This window comes from Pieris brassicae, chromosome 10, assembly GCF_905147105.1.
Source record: "Pieris brassicae chromosome 10, ilPieBrab1.1, whole genome shotgun sequence".
NCBI classification, from domain to species: Eukaryota; Metazoa; Arthropoda; class Insecta; order Lepidoptera; family Pieridae; genus Pieris; species Pieris brassicae.
The window spans coordinates 17,774,140-17,790,723 of record NC_059674.1 but is presented as its reverse complement, the minus strand read 5'-3'; the positions used below and the strand labels follow the sequence as shown (position 1 = coordinate 17,790,723).

Genomic DNA, 16,584 nt, shown 5'->3' with positions numbered 1-16,584 from the left:
TAACTTTAAACGCTGCAATGCGCCATCTTGGACTTGTGAGGTTAATTAGTGATCTTTAAGTTTAGCAAACCTTCAAGTACACTTTCCTCAGCACTCACTAACTTTACTTGGTCGATACTATAAATATTAAAATCGTGAATGTAAAAAAAAAACATGGTGACGTTATTTTATGACACCATGAAGATATGATTGAAATTGAATATTGCTATGAAATACACTGTGTTTTGTTTTACACTCTCACTGACACCTAATTACAATTGGTGTAGACATAGACATAACATTTATTACTAACAAAACAGACACACAGAAACACATAAAATAACATTAATCAAAAAAAAATTTAAAAAAGAATAATAATAGAGAGAACAATTTCTTTTAAGAAAAAGGTTTAATTCGTGTGTGCTGTGGTTGTAATTGGCCCTGGCTCAGCATTATGCTGAGGAGCAGAGTTGTTCCACAGCGCTGGTCATTCTGCCAGAGAGCAGCTAGTTTGCGCCTCGGTTGCAAAAAAGAATTACGATCTATTACTCAGTAGAAACAAATAATAATAAAAATAATAGTTGTAAAAGTAAGCAGTGTAAGTAATGAAAAAAAATGTAAATAAAATAAATTTAAAAATAAAAATAATTGGTAAGAAGTAGATAAATAAATATTTTCGGGCGGATTAAAAACTATATTTCGTGAGATTTTTATTGAGTAAGTAGACGTTTTTTTTATAAATGCGACGGAATTTTGATTTTAGTTGAAAATTTTTCAATGGAGGAGGGATATTATTCCAACATTTCTTCGCGCTATATTTGAAACTCCCACGAAATTCACACAAGCGTATTCAATTAAACTTGGTTAATTTTGAATTCGATAGCCAATAAAGCACAAGATATATTTAAAAAATTAAAACTCTTTATGACTATATGATGTATTGAGAAATGAAATCCTCCACAATGTTATTTCCAACATTTCAAAATTGTTCCAATGCTTCATAAACTTTGGTCTGTAATTAAGAATGTCGTTAATTTGTAACGCATATGTCAAAGGTTTGATTGCCAAGTAGCTAAGTATAGAAGGCCAATCATCCTCCTGTCAAAATTTAGAATGTATAAAAACGTGGATGGAAGATATTAGCAAGAAGCGTTAGCAAGAAGTGAATCAAAAAAGAAAGCCATGAATGAAGATACTTGCTAGAGCAGACCGGTGGCAGAAAAAGATAACCTTAAAATTTTCTCTGCCACCGATTTAATCTAGCCTTTATCAATGCTACTTAAGGAAGCAGATAACAAGAAATGTATATAAAAAATTGAAACTGTATATTGTTAACATTTGTAAAGATTGAAAAACACGGGTTTTATTATTATAACAGTAATGTCACACTTCATTAGGGATTGACATACAACATATAATAATGACATTTTGCTTTCAGGTGTAATCAACAAAATTACAAACTAAGGTACTCGTTCATTCATTGTAATCAGCCATTTAATGTTAATTTTAACAAATGGCCACGCAAATCGTACGCATAATTAATTTCTTCATTAAGGCAAATTAACGAATCATAAACCAAGTAGTCTGATATACCTAAATCCTTTTCAAAAGTATAGGTTTTTATTGGGCGTGTTTAGATAGCACATTGAGTTCATTTATTTGTAGGTAGACGATCGTGTATAATAAAGCTACAGTATACAGTCACAGCCATGGTTTAAGCGTTCTTGCAAGGCAGCATCGCGTCGAAAGCGAGAATGCTTTAATGCATGGGCGGAAGCGGCGATATCTCGTGATGCCAATACCAGCGAACATAAAAAAGCATATAACTCAGCCTCCAGGTCCTTCAAACGGGAAATCGCTAAGGCAAAGTCAGAGCACATCGCCAGATTTGGCGAGAGATTGGCCCAACTCCCTTCGGGGACTCGAGCCTTCTGGTCTCTCGCCAAAGCTGTACAAGGGAAATTTTGTCAGCCATCCATTCCACCGCTGCACAGGGAGGATGACTCGCTTGCCTACACTGCGAAGGAGAAGGCCGACCTCTTGGGCTGTCTCTTCGCGTCCAACTCAACTTTGGATGACCGAGGGAGATCACCACCGACGATTTCGCGGTGTGATTATTCAATGCCGGAAATCACATTCCGGCAACGTGCTGTTCGCAAGGCACTATCTTCCTTAGACATTCATAAGTCGAGCGGGCCGAATGGTATCCCTCCAATTGTGCTGCGTACTTGTGCTCCTGAGTTGGCTCCGGTCCTCACGCGCCTATTCCGGTACCTGTACTCGCTCGGCACTGTCCCGAAGTGCTGGAAGACCGCTTCGATACATCCGATCCCTAAAAAAGGCGATCGCTCTGATCCGTCCAACTATCGTCCAAAAGCTATAACCTCCTTGTTCTCCAAAATAATGGAATCCATTATTAATGGCCAGCTCTTGAGGTATCTAGAGGGCCACCAGCTGATTAGCGATTATCAGTACGGCTTTCGTCGTGGTCGTTCGGCTGGTGACCTTCTAGTATACCTTACACATAGATGGGCAGAGGCAATTGAGTCCAAGAGGGAGGCGCTAGCGGTTAGTTTGGACATAGCGAAATCCTTCGATCGGGTGTGGCACAAAGCACTGCTCTCGAAGCTTCCAGCCTACGGGCTTCCTGAGAAATTATGCGACTGGATCTCCAGCTTTCTGGCCGATCGGAGCATCAAGGTCGTCGTCGACGGAGCATGTTCTGACCTTAAACCCGTGAATGCTGGGGTCCCACAAGGCTGTGTTCTATCCCCGACCCTATTTCTTCTGCATATCAATGACATGTTGCAACTTAGCAAAATTCATTGCTATGCGGACGACAGCACTGGGGATACTCTTTACACTGGCCGGGCAGGTATTTCTCGGGCAGTTGTCGATGAGTACCGGAATAAACTTGTGTCTGAAGTCGAAACTCTACTACGTGGAGTCTCGGACTGGGGTAGACTAAACCTAGTCCAATTTAACCCCAAGAAGACACAAGTTTGCGCGTTTTTCACGAAAAAAATACCCTTTGTCGCTACTCCTCTTTTCGAAAACACTCTTCTTAAGGCCACAGCCAGCATCGGAATACTTGGCGTTGACATATCGAACGACGTTCAGTTTCACGGTCATTTGGAGGGAAATGCTAAATTAGCCTCCAAAAAGCTTGGTGTGCTCAGCAAGGCGAGACGGTACTTCACTCCGGGCCACCGCTTGCAACTCTATAAAGCGCAAATACGGCCCCACATGGAATACTGTTCTCACCGCTGGGCGGGGGCTCCCCAGTACCAGCTCCTTCCACTTGACCGTATCCAACGAAGAGCGGTTCGAATCGTCGATGACCAATCCCTCTCCGAGCGGCTCGATCCTTTGGCGTTGCGTAGAGATGTGGGGTTACTCTGCATCTTCTACCGCATTTACCATGGAGAGTGTTCAGAGGAGTTGTTCGGATTAATATCTGCAGCTGAGTTTCATCATCGGACGTCGAGGCAGAATACAAAATTCCACCCGTATCACCTCGACGTCCGTCGTTCCACGACTGAGCGTTTTTCAAGGCAATTTTTGCCGCGCACCACCGCTATGTGGAACCAGCTCCCTACTGAAGTATTTCCGAACCAATTCGACTTAGGTTCCTTCAAGAAAAGAGCGTACAAATTCTTAAAAGGCCGGCAACGCACTCGCGAGCCCTCTGGCATTGAGAGTGTCCATGGGCGGCGGTATCGCTTAACATCAGGTGAGCCTCCTGCCCATTTGCCCCCTATTTTATAAAAAAAAATATATCTATTTGATATAATGTAGCTTTATTATACTCGATACAAACATGGGTAAGGAAACAAAAAAAATTGAAACTAAACTAAACCTTATGACAATTGAATGAAAGGCGGTTATGTTTATAATATACCTATGTTTGTCTATGTAGGTACATTTTAAAGGTAGGTAGATATTTAAATGAAACAATAATATTTAAGTTAGTTGATGAAAATAAGATTATTTTTTTAATTTATGAACTTTTCCACAATACGCATTGTGCGTTTAGTTTAAAAGTTTTAATTTAATAATATTTTAAGGTTAAAACAAATCTTAGACATTATTTGAAACAAAACCAAACCAACCCACCTTACAACTTAAGGTTTCTTCAGCTTTGAACTCTAACTGCCTATGTTATTTTGCGATTTTTATTTTATTTTAAAAGGCACACTAACGAAACACATACAAACACTTACAGAAAACACATGACATACAAAAACAAGATAGATGCATGTGCATCACTGACAAGTGTGCACAACATTTAATGTGGTGAATTTTAATACATATATGTATATATCTTAGTATATTTGGCTAATAATGAGCTCTGTGGCGATTTGTGTCGGATTAATGGTGCTACTGTCAGCTGCCATTGTCTTTATATGTCACAGAGCTTATGAGATCTATAATGTATGAATTAACAACGTCAAACGACTAGATTTACGACTGCTAGCGTAAAGCGAGATATTGGTAAACTGAAAATTAAGGACTAAATTTTGTTGACAAAACTGTTTTTCTAGGCTTACCAATAGACAGTAAACTCTAGTGGAGACTCTTTCAAAAAGGCTGCGCTCTGCAGCATATGCAGTAAAGAAACCGATAGTTTAAGGTATCTGTGAGCAGAGAGAACAGTGTTGGCCTAGTGGCTTCAGCGTGCGACTCTCATCCCTGAAGTCGTAGGTTCGACCCCGGCTGTGCACCAATGGATTTTCTTACTATATGCACAATTAACATTAGCTTGAACGGTGAAGGAAAACATCGTGAGAAAAACCGGCTTGCCTTAGAGACAAAAAGTCGACGGTGTGTGTCAGGCACAGAAGGCTGATCACCTACTTGCCTATTCAATTCACAAACGATCATGAAACAGATACAGAAATCTGAGGCCCAGACCTAAAAAGGTTGTAGCGCTATTGATTACTATTATTAAGGTATCTGTATCCTGATAAGGACAAAAATTGTGTATCTTAGCTACTTTCACAGCGTTATGTCGTACAGTATTCTACAGTAGGGTGCTGCTGCAGAGTCAATCCATATTTGTGCGGCAGAAGCGTGCTGTTCGGGGGATTTTTTGTATTTAAAAAGTTTAAAGTTTAGTTTAAAGTCGCTACGGAATAAGTTTAAGGAAATCAATATTATGACACTATCTGGTGAATACATTCTTGAAGCCTTGTTGAAGGTACAAAAATATATAAAAGATTTTAAAACAAACGCGAAATAGAACTAATTTGAGTGTACGACCTACCAGGCTCCAGAAGATAAACCCCTCGTTATATGGAAATTGTATTCGTTTTTACAACAAACTTCCAAGGGAAATTAGAAAATTATCACTAAATAAATTCAAAGCCCTCGTTAAACGTAAATTAATCAATAAAGCTTTATATAAATTGTACGAATACTCAAATGATCCTAATCCTTGGGATTGATTTGCTCCAGTTCAAACAATTTGTATGACTCAATACTTGGCGATTGAAAAGAGTGGCGGAAAGTTTCTTGCCAGTTCTTCTTACCCGCTCTACGCCCTTAACTTGTGAACTGGTAGTAAATGTAAATTTACAATTAATTTAACGTCTTTTTTACGTTCATAAGTGTACTTTTTTACCCATATGAATAAAGATATTTTGAGTTTGAAACTAAAATCAGTTTAAAACCGTTAATACTTGTAGTTCGTTCGATATGCCAATATTACTAGATATGTATACAAATAACCGACTGTTTGATAGTCACTGGTACCTAATAGTGATTTCATAGTCATTATTATTATTTTATTAAAAGCAATATTATGTCGGAGCAATGTCTGGTAGCTGCTATTGTCATCATGACCCAAAGTTAATAAATTAACGGCCAAAACTAATATTCAATTTCAATCCAATTTTAGCCTACTTAGATCGACAATTCAATCCATTTCTACAGAAAAGCATGCCAATATTCATATCATAGATTGAGTTACCAAACTATTTTTTCAACCAATCCTTCAGAGGACCGATCAGAGATTGAAGATTGCCTTCTGTATGAAAATTAGTGTTTACACATGCCAATAACCTGTATGTCCATTTTGACAGTTGCTCAGATTGGCCAAATCAATTCCGGATAGCTATCGGAGAAATTTCTAGGTTTATGGCTTATGGATCGGTATTACGATCATCCAACTTTATATTCATTAGTAAAATGTGTTCATTTTCGTCGTCCTCCAGTTGTCGTGATAGTGATTTGGAAGTTTTAATGTAATTACCCGATTGGGATAGTGAAGTTGTTGGTGATATATCAACTGCAATTGATAAGCTAGCTTACGAGTATGTTTTTATACACCAACAGAGTACAGAAAAATTACATGAAATTGCTGGATTTCCTAGAATTGTTGCCATTGATTGCACTCATTTACGAATTCAATCATCATGTAAGTAATTTATATATTATTTAACATTGTACATTATAGTATGAAGTTGTAATACTTAATAATAAGCAGCATTATTTTCTTTAGGTGACGACGTAATTGGTGAATAATATCGTAATTGAAAAGGATATTTCTCTTTAAATGTACAGGCTGTGTGTGATGCAGAAATAAAATTTATTAATGTTGTGCCCCATGGCCTGGTGCCGCTCATGATGCAACAACTTTTGTAAACTCAGTTCTACAAGTTAATTCAAATTGATTGATAAGAAGGTAGAACTTGATTAATGTGCCAACTAAATTAACAGGTATATTTGTTTATAGCTTAATATCATACAGGTCTACTGAGAAATCACTGGATGGTTGTTAATAGTGCTTACTCAAATATAATATAATATTTATTAACACCATTTCTCTGGCTGACCAGAGATATGATGAAGTACACATTATGAATAGGAATACTATAGAGAGGTAAATATATAGTATAATTAAAAGTATCAATAATTATACTATGTCAAAAAGTTGCAAGATATGTGACCCAAATGAAACATGATGTAAGGTTAAAATATTTGTCTTTTTCAGAATATTTGGAGTATGTAAATGTCGCTTTAACATTGTATTTACCACTAGCTAAAGTTGAAGCTATTATTATTGCCACCGGCTGCTATGCAAAATATTTGTAAGGATTATAATTTGTAGATATACCGGCAGAAGTTTTAGTTCCAACACTTGATACAATTTCAAGTCAAGAAGTTAATGAAGGAAATCAAGACATAACTAAAAGAACAAGCCTTATTCATTATTATTTTGGGAAAATTAATATAATTCTAGCAGAAACAAACATGTTGTATTGAAATGTCCTTTTGTACATATAAAATAAGAGAAGAAACTCAGTTAAAATTTTAATAAGTTATGTAGTTAATCTACCTATAAAATTAAATTATTATTTATTATAACCATGTAATGTAATGAAATTAGTAAAAAAATAATAAAAACAATAATAATATAAAATTTATTTCATTATATTCTTATATATTACTAATATGTAAACCAAAACCTATAAAATAGTAAACAATACTATGCTAATTAATAATATTCTCTACAACCAAGTACTTCCTTAACTTTTCTTTTTTTTAAATTAAAACATTTCTAACTAATACTAGTTTTTCATTAGTTCTAAGTTCTTTATTTCTTAATATTAAATGTTTTTTTTTTAAATTTACATTTATTAAATTAGTCTATAATTTTTGTTTAGGCATATAATATTCTGATATTGCTACATTTCATTCTTTTTACCTTTGCTACTTCTCTTACAAACATTCTTCTTTAAATTCTTTCATTAAAGACGAAGTTGCTGCGGCAATATCCTGGTACAAGTGGTAGCGGTGGCATTTAGTCATCGTTAATTCATTTATAGCGTTGGTGGCTTTCTTATTAATTGTTTTACTTTCTTGTATTATGTTAAGTTAAAATCAGCGTCATGCAAATAAAATAAACCAAATACTTACGGTTTCAACATCCATTACGACAGAGATCATAGTTGTATAATTTATATTATTATGTTAATTTGTACTTAAGCAAACCACACTTATATTTAGATTTTAGAAAATAGCGGGCACAAAAATTCATGAAGCCATGTGTGGACATTTGTCAGTTGTCACAAAAATGAAACGTTCCGTTCCTTACTAAAATCATATATAATACCACAAAAAACATAAAATATCATATTTAATAATATAAATAGAGACCTTAAACGTTTATATCAGTAGCTATAACCAAAAATATTTGTTACTATAGATACATAGTCCTGCTTAATTTTATTTTATTCCAAAAACAGCAACCTTTTAGTATGCTTGAACAAACATATTGCATTTAACGAAACGCGGTCGACAGGGAAGGATCACGCAAAAGATGACGTGCAATCTATTGTCGAATAAACTATCGGGTAGCAAATGTGTTATATTGGCATGCAGATTGGAGATCCATCTTTAGATATGAATCAATCCAAGATTAGATTTACACTTAGATTGAGGATACATAATAATATAAGATAATGAACTCATTATCTCGATACAGGTCAGGACTATATGGCGGTTAGTTAACCTGGCGCCACGTGACTTTCCTGTATACCCAAGAACTAAAGATAAAATTTGAGGTATTTGCTTTACGAGAAATAATCTGCTCCACGGTGGTTTCGACTGCCTTATCAGACTTAAAATTTAATAAACATGGTATTGTTATGTAAAAAGCGGAAAAAATTGTCGAAGTTCGGGGCATATAGCAAGATGCACAGTTAAAAGACAACTTTATGGAAATTACCTAGAGGAAGAAGGAGAAGGGTGCTAGAATATGGTGGATAGAAGATATAAAAGCGTAAGCAAGAAGTGAATCAAGAAAACAGGCCATGGATGGAGATACTTGACAAAAGCTGGAGCAGACCAGTGCCAGAAAAAGATAACCTTTAAACTTTCTCTGGCACCGATTTCATCTAGCTTTTATCAATGTTACTCAATGATAACACGGAACGGATAACAAGAATAACGATGTCTATAACAAATTGAAACTGTATATTGTTAACATTTGTAAAGATTAAAAGAACGGATTTTATTATTATAACGGTAATGTCGCACTTCATTAGGCGTTGACATAGTACATATAATAATGACATTTTGTTTTCACGTGTAATCAACAAAATTACAAACTAAGGTACTCATTCATTGTAATCAGCCATTTAATGTACATTTTAACAAATCGTATATCTAAAGACTTTGTTTATTCTACATATGTTCTTATGTTGAATTTGATAAAAAACTTTGCATTATGATATACATCAATCCTTTTCATAAGTATAGGTTTTTATTGAGAGTGTTAAGTAAGCACGTTGCATTCATTTATTTGTAAGTCGACGATCGTCTATAATAAAGCTACATTATAACTACAATTAGTTAGTTGTGACATATAATGACAATGACAGCTGACAGTTACGCCATTGCTCAGACATAAATAATAATAATATTTATTTTATTTATCTAAATCTATTATTAGCGTGTTATAAAGGATATAAGCAATGTTATAAGTTGAGTCCGCATTTTAATACGACAAGAGTTTTTTCGAGAAAATGTCATATTACGACTTATCCGCTTATGCAAGCTTTTCTAGCTGAATTTTCCTTAATTGGAACATGTGCCTTTTAATGCCAATTTGCTAGATATAAAAATACATGCACTTTAGTTAATCTTAAATGAAATAAGTTTCCGTTTGAGCTATCTCATAATTTTAGTAACATTTTGCCGGAGGTAACCCGGATGAGGAATACTTATTATCAAAATAACTGTGCCTAATTTTTATTACTCGGATTTCTACGGTGCTGCTTGTTTAATAATTTTTTTTACTAGTTCAATATCTTTATTGACATGTTAATAAAATGGCAATGATGCCAATAGCATAGATTATAAAACTTTATAATTGTCCACAGATTACAAAACTCAACAAACAGTTTTTATAAGTACGATGTCGATACATTTTAATACGATATAATTTTTTATCGAGAATGTTATAAATGTTATGATATTTATGAGAAAATTGTGTGCAAAATTACGAAATGAAATAAATAAGAATACACCTCGCATTTCCTATTGTTGAATTATTCATGACGTCACACACGGGCACACCTGGGCGAGGGTTCAGGCGAAAGAATTCGAATACATTCACATCATTGCTTCAGGCGTAACGAAATGGGCAAGAAAGTCACAAATAAAAATACTCCCCAGCTTATTACGGCCTACTTAAACGAGTCGAGTTCCGCTAACAACTCTTTACAATTTAAATTAGTAAACGAAAATGTGTCGCGTGGTTGTCAAGTATGTCAGAATTATAATAGGAAGTTTTCGGTTTGTAAATCCTAAAGTGTAATGGCAACTGTACAGCGATTTCTACCCAGTCCGTACGATTTTTATCAAGAGTTACAATGTCGCGCTGATCTCGCTGAAGAAAGGAGGCACAAGCGCTTTCTTGCTGTTTTGTTATTACAGAGGATGACTAGGGGCTATTTGATACGGAAGCATATCGCCTGGTTATCCTTGAACGCTACAATCATTCAATGCGCTTTCAGAATACACAGGGCTCGGAAAGCTTACCGCGCCGCTTTGAGGAGAGCGGTCCGTAATAAACACGGGAAACATTATGCACAAGCTGCAACTAAAATACAGGTAACTAGAATATTTCTCTTATTAAATATATGAGAAAATTAGGGTATAAACTATATAGTTGTAATATAAATTATTATAAAGCCCTGACAATATGAATAAAATAACATTTGTAACAGGCATTATGGCGAGGCCACTATTCGAGACGAACAAAGTTCTGTTATCGATCATATAGAAAATGGTTAGCAACAGTCACAGAAAGAGGAGAAAGACGTGCTGCAGAAGCAGCAGAATTTGGTGTCAGGAGCCGAGCTGATGATTTACGAATTCTAGAAGATGAGGCACGCCAGTGGCTGGCGTTTGTGGTCTTCAAACTGCACCATCTACTTAGGACGTCCGTATGTGCGGGTGTGTACTCCGATATAGCGACATCGGAATTGTCAGAGTTCGAAAAGCTTCTTAAGTCTATACGATACACAGAGTATATGAAACGGCTTAAACGCAAATACAACGAATTTGTGAGGAAATTTCGACCGAGGTTCAGCAATAAAAGATTATTCCCTATAATTGGGGATGGGGCTGATTATTGGTATTTATCTTTACCCGAGATGTATGAATTGACGGTGGAACTTCCAAAAGATCGGAATACTAGACACCTTGCTACTCATCACGGTTCACAACATAAGCAACCGTTTCTGTGGAGAAAGGTGAGGCCTTCGCAGGATGAGGGCAGAGGACCATTCACGTTACCAAAAACCGCACCTGTTCTACCACGTGCGCCTGCTCCAACGCCATGCGGTGATACGATTGATAGAAAACCTCAGAAAGATCCACGATTCCATCTCTATGTCAAACATTACACCCCACAACCGGACTTATTCGAATATGTGAATTATCACATTAACGTTCTGCTAACGAGAAAGTGTTCTATACAAAACGTAGATGAAAATTAAAATTTTTTGACAGTGTTGCCATTGTTTGGTACACGGACAAGAATGTTTTTTTTCTTTTTCTTATTCGGAAATCCGTAATCAGAGTTCGGAAAGGCCGTCCGGATGTTGCGAGCCGCGAGCCTTTTGTTTGCTTTTGTTGGTCTGAATTTTACACTTGTAATTTATTTGAGGAAACGGTGAAAGAAATTGCGTTAGACTCTTCAAGGCAAATGTGTTTTGTAAATTAACATTTCGCTTGTACGTTTTAAATATTTTATGTACCGAATACGGCGTGAAATTTCCCTGTCGGCAACAGGAAAATTATAAATACGATTTTATATTTAAATCAAACATGACACTGAAGGTGAAATTGTTTCTGTATTATTAACACGCTATTTTTTTTTAATTTAATTTGAAATTGTTTTATAATCATAAGTCTCGAACCGGGCTATAGATAGGAACACATCTTTTTCAATTAGCATCTCTATAAAATCGTTAAATGTAATGTTTAAGTATTCTCGATGACGTTTGAATGGCTTTTCTTTTGATTTATAACAAGTGTGTGGTAGAACCACACTAATTCAGTCGGAGCATGTATAAAAATAGACATTAAAATGCAAAAATAATATTTTTTTTAGACATTAGGTAATGCGATTTTTTTTTGTAAATTTTGATGTCTTTAAAACTTTGCTTTATTGACACTAGTTTCCAGCGTACGCGATTTAGGAATTTTATATGTCTTTTTCACAGCTTTAAAACCCTTACTTTTTTTTAAATATTTTAAAGCATATCCGGGATATTGTAGGGTTCAGTGGTGATAGTTTTTTGTCCTCTATATAATATTAGTGTTGATATAAATATGAACAAAAATCAGCTCCACTGGCTCCATACAACTTACATAACATTCAAGAAGACTGACACATATTGCATAGAAGAATCCATTACAACACAAATGAGCTGACGTAAGAGACTTAAAATAATGTCTTAACACACGTCTTGAAAACCATTTGTCTAACACCGTCCGTTTGACTCTGTAAATTTATTAGGGTCAGCATAATTCAACTCCTGGGTTTGAACTCTGCAGTTATAGAGGTTCTATTATGTGAAATATATTAATACTAACTAAACCATTTCTACTTAATATTTAATACTTAGAATGGTAGGCGTTAACTACTTTAACAGCAATTAGATAATAAATTGGTTTAATAATTACAATTATGTATTAATCATGCACAGATCAGTTTAATAGCCTTGCCCTTAAACTAATCAATACTTGGTTTTATGTTTAAAATAATAGCCTCATCCAACTATAACGCATTTGAAGCATAAGGTACTCTATTCGATTCCGGGTGTAGTCAAAAATTTAACTTGATTAAAAACGACAGGAAGAACGTTTTTGTTGAAATTATTTACATGGAAACTTTAATGATTGCTATCTAATTTGTTCATTATTAGAAATATATTACAATACATATATGATAAAGATATACAAAGGAAATCATACAATAATAGTACTGAAAACTAGTATTTAATATTTAAATGGCTAAGACAAATGGCTATTGTCATTAAAAATCTTCAGACATTTGTTAACGTTACTATAAAATCTTCTTTGGTCAAATGCAGGTTAATTTTCGAAATCACTTTATGAAGTACCACAGCACAATAGTCCCCGTTTGTCTCCGCTTGTTTTGTTTTTGAACTTGTATAGCTCTCACTACGTATGGACCGAAGTGGCGTTGGGTGTAAATTGAAACACTTGCAAATTTACCCCATACATTATTCATGTACGTAACACCCCCGCCCGAGTTTTAGTTCACGCACGAATTCTACGGTCTGTATTGAGAACTCGCAAATAAAGTTAAAATCTACACATGCTCGACTACACAAACTATATTGTTGACGACAAAAACATAAACATGCATCGTTCTTTGATTGAGTTAGTATCGTGTCTTTTGTTTTGGAAGATGAAGATAGGTTCAATCAATGAAATGAAAAGATGAACAAAGGTGAAGCGGTGGAGAACTGGTACGTGGTGGTAACTGCCAAGAGATGGTTGTAGGTTAACCTGAAACTATTTTTCATAAAGTAAGTAAACTTTTCGTTCAATTAATCTATAATGCTACACAGATTACATCAAAGACTTTTGCTAAGGAGTAAGAAACCAAATAAACTTGCCCTTTGTTTCTCCATTTTATTTATTTATTTATACTTTGCTCGTTAGATAACTGTTAATAAGAGTACCTACGGCTGAAAGTATATTAATGTTATGTTATAAATCATACTTAACTCTGTGGTAACGAGAAGATGGAAGATGGGTACTTTAAAAGCCTTTAAAAATTTATTCTATTGCACACAGGTAAAAAGGTATATTTTCTAATTAAAATTGTTAATTTGTGTTAGCACTTAGTTTTCATAGTAGTTTATAAAGAATAGTGATTGTTCTTTATAAACCAATTTCTAACAAAATATAGACTAGTTGATTACTGAATTCCATTAATTTCTTGGCATTCTTAGAACCTTCCAATCGATAGCGGAGAATCGTGATCAGTGTGAAAAATGCGGCTTTGGTACGCGGCAATTAGAAGAAACGAAGAACCAAGAGGGAAAAGAATACTCATGTATGGAAAATACGTATATACTGAAATTGAGAATATTGTAATTTTAAAATCATTCAGGTCCGTTTCTGCGTATTGGCCTCCAATTGCATCTATTTTTTATGCTAAACAAGTGTGTGTTTGATTCGGCTTTGCCATCCTAGTAACTCGCATAACGTCCATACTGCTCCTTCCATCTGAAATAAAATATAAAATATTTATAAATTTCCCGGTTTAAAGATTATTGTATCATATGTTTATATATGTTTTCAGAGCTTCAGAATATTAGTCCAATTAATGTGACTCATATTTTTGATCCTTTTGTACTTTTTATTACCAATTATCGCATATAACGGAATAAGGCTATAGGTTTAATTTTAGAATATTATTCGATTTCTAAGCTTTTATTTCAGGTAGTACAAGAAAAAGTTTAGAAAAATATAAATGTATGTAAGAAAGTTCTTTAAGAATGTTTTGGTGCACAGCTTTACTCTTGTACAGCTTGCCTTTGTGGCACAAAGGCCTACTCCAGCTGCTTCCAGTGCTTTCTTTCCCAGGCAAGTCTTTGCCATAGAAGACCAGTGGCTTTTAGAAAGACATCTGGTGATCCAATTGGTGATCCTTCGGAGATCTGCTGATAGGAAAAGAGACGCCATAGAATATTATACTATCATTTAATTCAATGTCGCACCAGACTTAGACACAGTCCTCTTATTTTTTTAACGAATTTAAGTCGAATAACCTTTGAGTTATGATAAAGGTTTCACTCAAAACGGACCAAATGGGTGTGTTAGTGCGGAAACTGAGTCCACTTCATATAACAAAGATCAAAAATTATTTCTTATAATTCCTTGTTTTGAACGTGAAAATGTTTCAATGACCGTTTCAATAATAGTAAATTCACACAAAAATTCGTGGCTGTCATTTCCACAATCAATTCAATGAGATAAAAATTTGTCGTGCCAAATGAAAATTGTGAAAATATTTTAGCGATGTTGTAACGAACGGTTTGCAACACTTCACTGCTCCAATAGTGGTGTTTTAGTACTGAAAAGGCTTTCAATTTTGTACTATTTTGAAGTGAAAATCGTTTTATCGGCGTATATTGCAGTTGCCCGCTTCGCGTGTGAGATCGCTGCCGCTCATGAGACTCGGTTGGATCGTCCGAGCTATTGAATTTTCCGGTCAGTTCGTTCGATACACGCTTGCAATTTCGGTGAAAGGCCAGAGCTAGATTTTTAGTTGGAGCTTTTTGGTTTTGCAAGCATATTTAATTCAGATGTTTCTTGGATTTATTGTTAGTACATTATTGCTTTTGCTGTAAATTTGTGGATATATCGGTGAAGTAAGTGCATTGCTTCAGACCGCACGTTTTTTAAGTTAATATTATTATAGATTAAAACGCGTCAAATGTCCCTAACATTTTTTATATCATATAAATATAATATTATTGGTTAGCTAAGTATACAATATTAATATAATTATTAAGAAAAAATAGTTTCTATTTGTTCCGTGTGTCGTGGGTAAGTATACTCTTCTTTATTACATATTTAACAAGCCTATAAAACTAAACAAATTTTATATAAGAATGTAAACACTAAATAAGCCGGAGTTTCTGAATTCGATTCCCGGCTACTATTCTGGCGCACAACACTGATGACATGTTTTACAAATCGATACCTCACAATCTAGTTTTAAAATATATTGAAGAATAAAACTTAAAAAGCTTAGAATTCTTACAAGTCTTTGAAAAGACGCGTTTCTTTGAGACCATGTGAAGAGAGTAAACAAACAAAGTGTGTAATGTAGGTAGTGCACTCTGACTTGGGATTTAGAAATGTTATGACTAGCCTGACACAGGTAAGGATTTTCTGGAAAATATCATTTATTAAAATATTATTTTTTACCGACTAACAAGTAAGGAGGCCTAATTTACCTGACAAGTGATGAACTGTATGTATTGGATACTCTTGGAATTGTCCAAGTACCTGTACTAAATTTTCTAATTATATGTCTGCGAGTTTCTTGTAGAAAGTTGATAAATCTGAATTAGGCATATTCCAACTTAAAAATCAAGTTCATCATTAGGTTTACTTAGTATTATTATTATTTTTTATTAAGTATTTTTACAGATATGGGTATTCGCATATTTATATATAATAAAGGTAAATATGTTGATAGGTAATTTTTTTTAAAGTTATTTCATTAATATATCATTTATCCGTTTTATATGTTTGTGATATACTAAATTAATGTTTCTATACATCAGAATGTCAATAAATATTACAACTGTATCTAACAGTATATAGAGACAATTATTCAGATTCACGGGTACATACTAAAGCTAATAAATAACGAATAATGACCACAGTTTCAATCGGAAGCTTGAATAGGTGTTTTATAGAGCTTTGCTTATTTCATCAGTTCTTAGCTAATTAGGCTTTAAATTATTACATCCTTCAGACATTTGATTATAATTATTTAATATAACACAAAGTTAAATTAATATTTGACTCGGACGG

General features: G+C 34.5%; 2 protein-coding genes across 2 annotated transcripts in view; both read left to right on the top strand.

Annotated features, from left to right (window-relative positions):
• LOC123715019 (semaphorin-2A) overlaps window positions 1-16,584 on the top strand; it is a 347,042-nt gene that overhangs the window by 68,995 nt on the left and 261,463 nt on the right. The window lies entirely within an intron of this gene.
• Window positions 10,258-11,603, top strand: LOC123715020. The gene is made up of 2 exons (XM_045669801.1): window positions 10,258-10,599; window positions 10,716-11,603. The coding sequence occupies exons 1-2, from the start codon at window positions 10,303-10,305 to the stop codon at window positions 11,487-11,489; spliced, it is 1,071 nt and encodes a 356-aa protein (XP_045525757.1). The 5' UTR covers window positions 10,258-10,302; the 3' UTR covers window positions 11,490-11,603.

Bases quoted from the DNA above. Each gene is read 5' to 3' on its own strand.
- LOC123715020 (XM_045669801.1), top strand. From the start codon at position 10,303: ATGGCAACTGTACAGCGATTTCTACCCAGTCCGTACGATTTTTATCAA. The intron at 10,600-10,715 runs GTAACTAGAATA...CATTTGTAACAG, and splicing joins AAGCTGCAACTAAAATACAG to GCATTATGGCGAGGCCACTA.